The 9,034-nt window shown below is 50.5% G+C and overlaps 2 protein-coding genes across 3 annotated transcripts in view; both read right to left on the reverse strand.

Moving 5' to 3' along the window:
* Positions 1-72: 72 nt before the first annotated feature.
* DND1 (DND microRNA-mediated repression inhibitor 1) lies at positions 73-2,586 on the reverse strand. The gene is made up of 4 exons (XM_077768785.1): positions 2,514-2,586; positions 2,262-2,379; positions 1,441-1,902; positions 73-766 (listed from the first exon to the last, which is right to left on the reverse strand). The coding sequence occupies exons 1-4, from the start codon at positions 2,535-2,537 to the stop codon at positions 309-311; spliced, it is 1,062 nt and encodes a 353-aa protein (XP_077624911.1). The 5' UTR covers positions 2,538-2,586; the 3' UTR covers positions 73-308.
* Positions 2,587-2,919: 333 nt separating this feature from the next.
* HARS1 (histidyl-tRNA synthetase 1) overlaps positions 2,920-9,034 on the reverse strand; it is a 14,601-nt gene continuing 8,486 nt past the window's right edge. The window contains exons 4-13 of one of the 2 annotated variants that reach the window (XM_077768782.1): positions 8,635-8,730; positions 7,855-7,980; positions 6,614-6,721; positions 6,362-6,460; positions 6,037-6,130; positions 5,691-5,818; positions 5,356-5,598; positions 3,956-4,072; positions 3,647-3,793; positions 2,920-3,329 (exon numbers count right to left, since the gene is read on the reverse strand). In XM_077768782.1, the coding sequence (XP_077624908.1) occupies positions 3,258-3,329; positions 3,647-3,793; positions 3,956-4,072; positions 5,356-5,598; positions 5,691-5,818; positions 6,037-6,130; positions 6,362-6,460; positions 6,614-6,721; positions 7,855-7,980; positions 8,635-8,730 (1,230 nt within the window). In that variant the 3' untranslated portion in view covers positions 2,920-3,257. The remainder of the gene's footprint in view (positions 3,330-3,646; positions 3,794-3,955; positions 4,073-5,355; positions 5,599-5,690; positions 5,819-6,036; positions 6,131-6,361; positions 6,461-6,613; positions 6,722-7,854; positions 7,981-8,634; positions 8,731-9,034) is intronic. The other variant, XM_077768783.1, reaches the window with a different exon arrangement.

A 9,034-nucleotide genomic window follows, 5' to 3' on the forward strand; every position in this document is an offset into this window, starting at 1 on the left:
ATACTAGGCTGTGGGAGGAGGATTTGTGTGTGTATCACACAGAATGGCCACGGAATACCATGGGGCCAAGGTTAGACCCTGAGCTGGGAGGGTGATGGCAAGGTCCCTCACCACAACTTAGCCTAACGAGAGCTGAGAGCTGTCCCAGGTGTGCCGGGGCCCTGCCCCGACTGGGAGGTTATGTCAGAGGTAGGGCAGAGCCCACTCTTCTCCCCTTTGAGATCAGATGGTGGCTGCCCAGGCCTGCTGGGCTGGGGACTTATATAGGCTCTGCCAACTCGTTCAGGCTGCCTGTGAAGAGGACAGGGTCACTGCTTAACCATGGTACCTGCTTCAGCCCCAGCAGACCGTAAAAGACTGGCTCTAGAGTCACTAAGTGCCTCTAGCAGCCTTGCAGACACAGCATTTTTAGCCACCTCATGCCCATTCTGCCCATCTGGGGCCAGCACGACCCAGATGAGGCCACTGAAGGGCACTGGATGCCCAGGGATCACCACCTGGTACCAGAAGCGGTGCCAGCCAGCAGGGCCTGTGCCCAAACACTTGGTGAGGAACACAGGGCTGCCCAGCTTCATCCTCTGGCACAACAGCTGCAGGGCAGCCCGTGCCCCTTGGAACTCTAGCTTGTCCCTGGCCAGGGCCAACCGACTGCCCTCTGGCTGTAGGCACTGCAGGGAGGGGCCCACGAGCTGCTGGCGGAGTCGCTGCTTCAGATCTGGCTTGAGCCACTCCACGGCCACCTGTTCTCCACAGAGGCGTGATTGCCCTGCAGGAAAAAAGGCAGAGACAAGGGCACGTCTAACCCCTGGATTCCCGAGCCCCCAAGCCCTTTCGATGCAAGCCTGTTTAATTTCTAGCCTACCCATTTTCTGGTAGTGTGACCTTGAGCAACTTCTCCAGGCTTCATTGTGTTTCTTTGTAAAGAGGGTGTAGTAACTGCTATCTCCTAAGTTTCCTTCTTGGAGCACTGGTTGATGCAGGCTTTGTCTACCTCATAACCATCATAATAGCTAACCTTTGCTGTGACTACTTGCCAAGAATCAGGGAATGTGCTAAGTGCCACCTAATTCTCAAAACAGCCTGAGGAAGAAATTCTGTGGTAGATAAAAGGTAGACTCAGTAGGACTACCTTGGGTGAATCAATTTCTCTTACAACGGTCTCTTTTCATATCTAAAGAGGAAGATCAATCTGTTTCATTGGAATGCTGATTAAGTTGCAGAATAATGTCTGGGAAGCTTTAAAATTACTGTAGGTGGTAGGTGGTAGGTAGTACCAATAGGAATTTAAAAATCTCAAATTAAATAGTATGAGCTCGAAAATTCAAAGATTCTTAGTCCTACGATCTCGCTTTTTACCCTCTACGCTGAGTGTAAAAGCGCATGGCATAATGTATTTGGCCCCAACCAGCGGCCTCCCGCAGCCTATGGAAGCTCCCATACCTTCCACTAGGGCTTTTTTGGCCATGGCGGCGGCGCGGTGCGAGTTGAACTTCAGCAGTGCAATTTGCGCGGGCGCAGGCCCAGGGCTGGGCATCAGCAGCGCCTCCTGCAGGCCGGGACCCAGGGGCTGCAGCGCGAGCAGCAACGCGCGGCGGCTCAGCCCCAGAGGCAGCCCGTCCACGCTCAGCTCGCACTTCTCGGTGCTGCGGCACACAAGCAACGGGCAGGAGGGCCGCAGCGGGTGGTTGTGCAGCGTGGCGATGGCGGCCTGGGCGCCGCGCCGCGAACTGTAGCGAGCGTAGGCGAAGCCACGGTTTAGCCCGCTGAAAGTCATCATCAGGCGGAACTCGTAGAGGCGGCCCACGCGCTGGAACAGTGGGATCAGCTGGTGCTCGTACACGTCCTGGGGCAGCCGCCCGATAAATACCTCTGACCCAGCCGGCGGCGGGCTGCCCACCCAGCCTGGGGGAAGGGGGTGGGAAAGGAGTATGGTCATCCAACCGGGTGGTTCCGGGTTCGAGCCCAGGAACCCAGCGCGAGAGGGCCTATAAGCAAACATCTGTGAAATGGGTGCAACACTTGCACCCCGAGTCGCCGGCATTAACTAACAAGGAGGCTGGCACGCAGCAGGGTCTACCTTACGACTGGCTCCCTCCCTCGATGGGGCGGGTGGGGAGAGAGCCACAGACCAGTTTTCTTAAATGCTTGGAAGGGGTGCAACGGGTTACAGGTTTCTGACTGCAGAGCCCCGGGATAGGCCCCTCCCCCAGAGGGGGTCGGCCGGGACCGTCGAGGTTGGTGGAGAGCTGGGACTACCGTACCTGGGGGTGGCCCGCCATACTTCCTCTGCCCGTTCACCTGTACCAGGCGGATGCCCGTCTCCCTGACCCAAGCTTCCAACGCTGCCTTGTTCTCCGGGTTCACCCTTTCACACCATAGCTAAAGGGGAAAGGGCAGGTTGGAACGGCGGATCGCCGCACTGGCCGCCACCTCGCTTGTGCCGCTGCAGCCCAAGGAGGCCCCCACGCCCAGCGCTGGCGGCGCTGGTCGACCCCGTCTTGCAAACGGCTTACCTCACACTCCCGCTTGGACTGCATGGCTCTCCTGTCTGCTGCTCCGTGCCCTCTTTATAACCTCCTCCCCGTCTGCCTCTGGAAGCTTCCCTACCTCTCCACCCCCCAAGCTCTCATTGGCTCTGAACACGACCCCGCCTCCCAAGGGGGTGGGGGTATCCACTGCACGTGCGCCGAGGGAACCTCCGACCGTCAGGTGAAAGCTAGGAAACTCAGCGGGTGGATGTGCTAGCAGCCTCACCTCCTAGGGCCTGGGTGTGCGCCTGAGGCACCCTTCACTTTGGGGAAGAGCTCCTGGCGCCTACTGTAAGTCCTTCTCCATTTTACAATGATCACGAGTAGTCGAAATGGGAGGCCCAGGCTCCCACTGGGAAGGAAGGGCTAGGCAATAGTGACACAGACAGGCTCCAGTGGTTGAGTCATTTTATTGGACCTTTGACGATTGGTTGTGGAGTGCATTCCCTCCATCCGGTTAGGATCCTGCAGGGGAGACCATTTTAGGCTCAGTCCCTGTAGCCAGACTGGACTAAGCCCCCAGGGCCTCCTGTGAAAAATGGTTTAATATCTGACCATTTTTGCCTGTGATTACCAGTAAAATAATCATAATAAAAAGTCTATGTTCTGACCACTGCTCAGGTCTTCTTGCTGGAACAGAAGTGTGCAAAGCTGCTGATGTACGGATGCAGAGTTCTGTCTTAGCTTCAAATAGTGCCAGTCCCACTTTCCCCTTACAGTGTGCTCAACTCAGCAGACGCAAAGGGGCTGGCTTGTTCTCCTTTTGATTTCTTCTACAAGGTCTTCTCTTCGGACGTCCACCTGGCCAGGATGAGGAAAGGTGGTATGAGCACCTTTGACTCCACTACTCCTGAGTGCTTACTCCTTCCTCTAGTCATCAGGCTTAGCTCAGCTGGATTAGGAAGGGAGGCAAACACCTCAGGTAGACAGTGCTCCTTTGGGGAGCCAGAGACACAATACAGATGGAGATGGGACTCCTTCCCTACTATGACAATAGTAACAAGTCCATTCCAAGTAGGTACTAATGGGAATGCCAGAGTTCTGCTCAGGTCTTGAATGGGCATTGGGCTGCCAAAATGGCATACGTTCCCCTTCCCTCAGCCTTCCTGCCCACCTACCTCTTCCCTGCTGGCCACTGAACGGAGCTTGATGACCCCGTCCTTGAGCTCCTGTTCACCAATGATGGCCACCAGTGGGATGCCTGCCTCCTCACAGTACTGCAGCTGGTTCAGCAACTTTGGGTTCTTCTTGTAGAGCAGCTCTGCCTGCAGGGGACCAAGGCAGATGATGAGAACTGGCTTCTATTATCCTTAGTGACAACATCCTTGGGGCCCAAGTGCTGTTAGCTCTACTCCCAAGAAGTCACTACGGATGAGCTTTTACTTAGTCTGTGCCCAGCACTGTCACCCTGGGCTTGCCTCCTCTACCTTGATCCCAGCATCCCAGAGCTCCGAAACGAGTTTCAGTCTCTCCTCCAGCAGCCTCTTCTGTGCGGACGCCACAAGTACCTGTGTTTCTGTGGTCCGTACCTTTTCCTCCAAAGCCTGGGAAAGGGGCAGATAAGAGTCACAGAGCTGGGCCACCTTTTACACTTTTGAGGAACAAGTAGAACAGACTATTTGTTATCAGGATTCTGAGAGACCAAACCCAAATCTGGGAGCCCCACCAGCACAGGGGCCCAGTCTTCTCTAGCAATTGGGAATAAGGTAGCATAAAGATGTAAGAAAGGAATTGACTAGCTTGTACATATGACTTGCCAGAATAGATAATGTAGGGTAAGAGTAAAGGTAGTTTATGTACAGTAACTTCAAATTTGTCTCCTTTTAGTACCTTAAGGGCTCACAAGAACATTCACACAGAAGTGACACTGTGGGCTCACCTAGTTCTAGTTCTCACTTACTGTGTGCCCAGTCAAGAGACAGTCCCTCTTATACTTTGGCCATAGGGCCCAACCCAGGGTGTGTGGTCAGGGTAAAGAGTGAATGCTGCAGATGCCCCTTGTATTTTCCTACAAAACTATTTTCATAGTTCTTACAACATCAGATGCCTAGCAGAACAGTGACGTCAGCTGGGAAACATGGGTGGTTTCCATTCCAGAGAAAAGGATAGGAGCAGTGGGAAGGTTACTACCAGAGCATTCCTCAGGGAAATGTAAGCAGCCAGTTAAGAGCAGTAGCAAAGGAGTGCTTGAGGCCATGAGGGCCTTCCCTTGACTCTAGGGGCCAGAGAGTCAAGATAGCCATCTGGGGGGATCCCAAGGTCTCAGGCACATGCTTACTACTTGGAGTCAGTATCAGACTGATTAGGAGCCAAGACTTTGGAGTTAGACTGCCTGGATTCAAAGTGTGACTCTGCTACATAAAAGTTTCACAACCTTGGGCAAATTATGATCTATAATGCTTTAGTTTCCTTGACTAGAAAATGTAAATAATAAAAATGGCTACTCTCAGAGGGCTGTGTAAGAATTTTGCTAGATAATGCATGAAAAGCACTAAGCACAGTGCCCAGCACAGAGCAGTAAAATATTAAGTGTTCTGTATTCTGAAGAAGATCTGGATTTTTGGATATACCAGACATGACTCTTGACAGCCCTGAGGGAAGGAGGAACCCAGAGCAAAGGATTCTGTGAAGAAAGAATGATCAGAGATCCATAAAATTGGCCTCCATTGGGGTGGGAGTGTGTGAAGGATAGCAACCACCTTTCCTCCATTTCTTTGCAAAGATGCTCCTTGCCCCAAACAGTACCACCTGCCCCCTTCAAGATCAAAGAAAATAGCTCATGTGCCACTAGCTGCCCAGACCGCTTCTATCCACCTCGAGGTCTCACCTCTAGCCTCTGCTCCACAATGGAGAAGATCCGCTCCACCCCAATGCTGAGCCCCACACATGGCACCTTGCGTCCTTTAGGGTCAAACATGCCCACCAGCCCATCATAGCGTCCTCCAGCAGCCACACTGCCCACACCCAGGGGCTCCTCCCCTGGCTGGACTGGGGTTTGTAGCAGCACCGCCTCATAGATCACCCCAGTATAGTAGTCCAGCCCGCGAGCAAGGCTCAGGTCGAAGGAAATCTGTGGGGACAAGATCACGGTCAGTACCAGATGAGGATCAAGGCTCTAAACCCCAGAGCTCAGCTAAGGTGTCCACCCCTAACCTGACTCACCTTGTCAGCAATTCCAAACAGTGTCAAGTATTCAAACAGCAGTTTCAGGTCTCCCAGGCCCTCTAAGGCCTGTTTGTTTTGGGACAGTTTAGGATCCTGGAGCAGCTGTTCCACCAGGGATACCCCACCTGGGGAGACATATTTGTAAGCCAGACTGATGGACAAGAGAAAAAAGGTAGAGGATCTTCCTTTTTTGCCTGAACTACACACATATGCATGCATACACACACACGCACACAGACACACACAGACAGACACACACACACACACACACACACACACACACACACACAGAAGACTTGAGGCCAGGAAGATGGCTTTCGGAGAGGCAGGGTTTGTGCCTCACCATGCTGCTGGACGTAGTCCCCAATGTGGTCAGCTACCTCGGGTGCGAGGCCCTTCTCTCCCACCATCTCATTCTTTACTTCCTCCCAGGATACCTAGACAGACAGAAACCAGTAAAGGAACCCCTAGGTGGCTTCTCCACTGCAGAATAAGTGTCGGCCCTCCTGAAGGGGTAGTTCTGGAGTAGAAGTTGCCTTTCAACCTATATTCTGGGGCTAATCTTCTGGTGAACAGAACGCAGGCCCCCCTCTCTCCTGATCTTGTTTTACATTTCTCAGAGCAGGGTGGGATCTGAGAAAAGAAGAGTGAAGTGTTTGGGTCATTACCTTGTCCAGCTTGTCCACTGAGGAGCAGATGGTACGGAACTTGCTATCAGGAACACCACAGATGGCAAACATCCCATCTAGGATGCGCCGATCATTCACCTGCAGGGACCCAAGGCATAGTGAGGAGAGAATCTCTTTATGTGACATGAACCTCAATAGTCTTGGTCACTTGGGCTACTAGTCTCTCTGCACAAGAATCTTCTGTGAGAGGCTAGACCCAATTCTGCCTTCCCAGACCCATTCAATTCTGACCTTGACCAGGAAGTCGCCTATCTGAAGTGAACTCAGGATCTCACACATGATTTTCAGGCACTCTGCATCAGGGATCATGGGATCAAATTGTCCAGCAATGTCAAAGTCCTGCAGGGAGAAAGGTAGCTATAGGTCCTCAGGGTTCAGAGGTTTAAACTTTTTTTTTTAGTTTTAAAATGTTTTTTTCCTTAAATTTTTGAAGTTTTTATTTATTATTGAGAGACAGAGAGAGACAGAGCATAAGCATGGGAGGGGCAGAGAGAGGGGGAAACACAGAATCCAAGGCAGGTTCCAGGCTCTGAGCTGTCAGCACAGAGCCCAACCTGGGGCTCAAACTCACAAACTGTGAGATCATGACTTGAGCCAAAGTTGGACACTTAACCGACTGAGCCACTCATGTGCTCCTAAATGTTTATTTTTTTAATGTTTATTTACTTTGGAGAGAGAGAGACAGAGTGTGAGTAGGGAAGGAGTGGAGAGAGAGGGAGACACAGCATCTGTAGCAGGCTCCAGGCTCCAAGCTATCAGCACAGAGCCCAACATAGGGCTCAAACTCACAAACTGTGAGATCATGACCTGAGCCGAAGTTGGACGCTCAACCAACTGAGCCACTCACGTGTCCCAGAGGTTTAACCTTCTCAAGTGAAGGTTAAGAGAGGGACTCCGGGGAGCTGTGCTCTCCCTCTATGAAGGCCTGTTTGCACTCATGCACAGACCACCTTCTTCATTATGTCTGATCAGCAGCCCAGAGGAAACTCTCAGCATTCTTGAGTCTCTTACCAGTCTGGTTTCCTTTCTGTCTCCCTTCATTATCTCACTCACTCACTTTGACTTATTTCCTCCTAACACCATGGGGGCAAATACATGGCCTTAGTCCTTAGTCATTTTCTCTATTTATTCAGAAGCTCTGCTACCACTCTGGATGATCTGGATGATATTTCGAATCTAATTTCTTCATCCTTCGCTGTGATCTGATCGCTCTAATTTAATATAAAGAGTACTGGACCAAGAGTTCTACTCCTGACTTTGGCTTTCTTATCCCTAGGATCCCTTCATCCTGCTGAGTCTCAAGTTTACTCTTATGTAAAATGGGAAGAATAATTTCTACTCTCTAAATTTCTAAAGAAATCTAGGGGTTAGCATTATCTGGTACTTCCAGTTTGTTTGGTACACCATGAGTACTAGCAGATTCTACTAAACTGAGGGAGAACCAAGTTACCCATCATGCCCCAGATACTCACACATTGGTAGAATTCCCGGTATCGGCCACGGGTCATGGCTGGGTTATCTCGCCGATAAACTTTTGCTATGTGGTAGCGTTTAATGTTGGTCAGTTTATTCATTGCCAAATATCGAGCAAAAGGAACCTGATAACAGTTAAGGAGAAAGCCCTCTCCTCTCACAGTATGGCAGTTGATTATCACTACCAACAGAAGCTGGGGTCTAATGTCTGTGTGAGTAAATCCATCCCCTATAAGATTAAGTACATTTCTGAACTTCATAAAGAATCAACTTTGTTAATACAAGAGACAGCAGAAGTCTCAAAAAAGTTAAGGTTCCTTTCTCTTTGGTTAGTGTCTCCCCTGGGCTATGCTGAACATGGGAAGGGGCTGGGCAGATTGGCCAGAGAGTAGAAGAGGTCTCTATGTAGGATTTCTGAGCAGATGATTCTCTGACATAGCTTGGAGATAAAGGAAACATTCTGTTGGTCAGCTAAGAACTTTGTCCACTGAACATGGCAGGGGAGAGGTATTCTGGAGCCAAAGGATTAATCATTGAGTTGAAACTGGTTCCTAACATAAAGTGGAGGTCTCACTCAGGATTCACAAGACTTTTTAAGGTTATGTTCTGTTTAGCCAAAGTCCCATTCCTGGTTTAAAGAAATAACTTCCCTGATTGCCACAAGCATCATATTTAATCCCATCTATGTCTAGCTATCCCGATATCTGAGGTTAGAAATAGCCCCAGCCTGATGAGAACCGATTGATCTAAAGTACGAAGAGCCAGGTTTAAAAAGATACAGTGAGGTCATAGCGAAGGGACAACAGCTCCCCACCCTGGTCCTTCAGGTCATAGATAAGCTTAGAGTCTTCTCCATACTTTCCAGTAAGTGTTTCCTGGAGAAAATATAAAGAAATGTGATCACAATGACAAATCTAACAAATTTATTTTTAAGTTTTTTAGACAGAGTGTGAGCAGAGGAAAGCATCAGAGAGATGGAATCTTTTTTTTTTTTGAGAGAGAGCGAGAGAGCATGAGTGTGGTTGGGGCTAAGAGAGGGAGAGAGAATTCCGAGCAGGCTCTGTGTTGTCAGTGCAGAGCCCAGTTCAGGCTCAAACTCACGAACCACAAAATCGTGACCTGAGCTGAGATCAAAAGTTGGATGCTCAACCAACTGAGTCACCCAGGTACGGGGGGGGG

This window comes from Crocuta crocuta, unplaced genomic scaffold, assembly GCF_008692635.1.
Source record: "Crocuta crocuta isolate KB4526 unplaced genomic scaffold, BGI_CrCroc_1.0 scaffold64, whole genome shotgun sequence".
Lineage (NCBI taxonomy): Eukaryota > Metazoa > Chordata > Mammalia > Carnivora > Hyaenidae > Crocuta > Crocuta crocuta.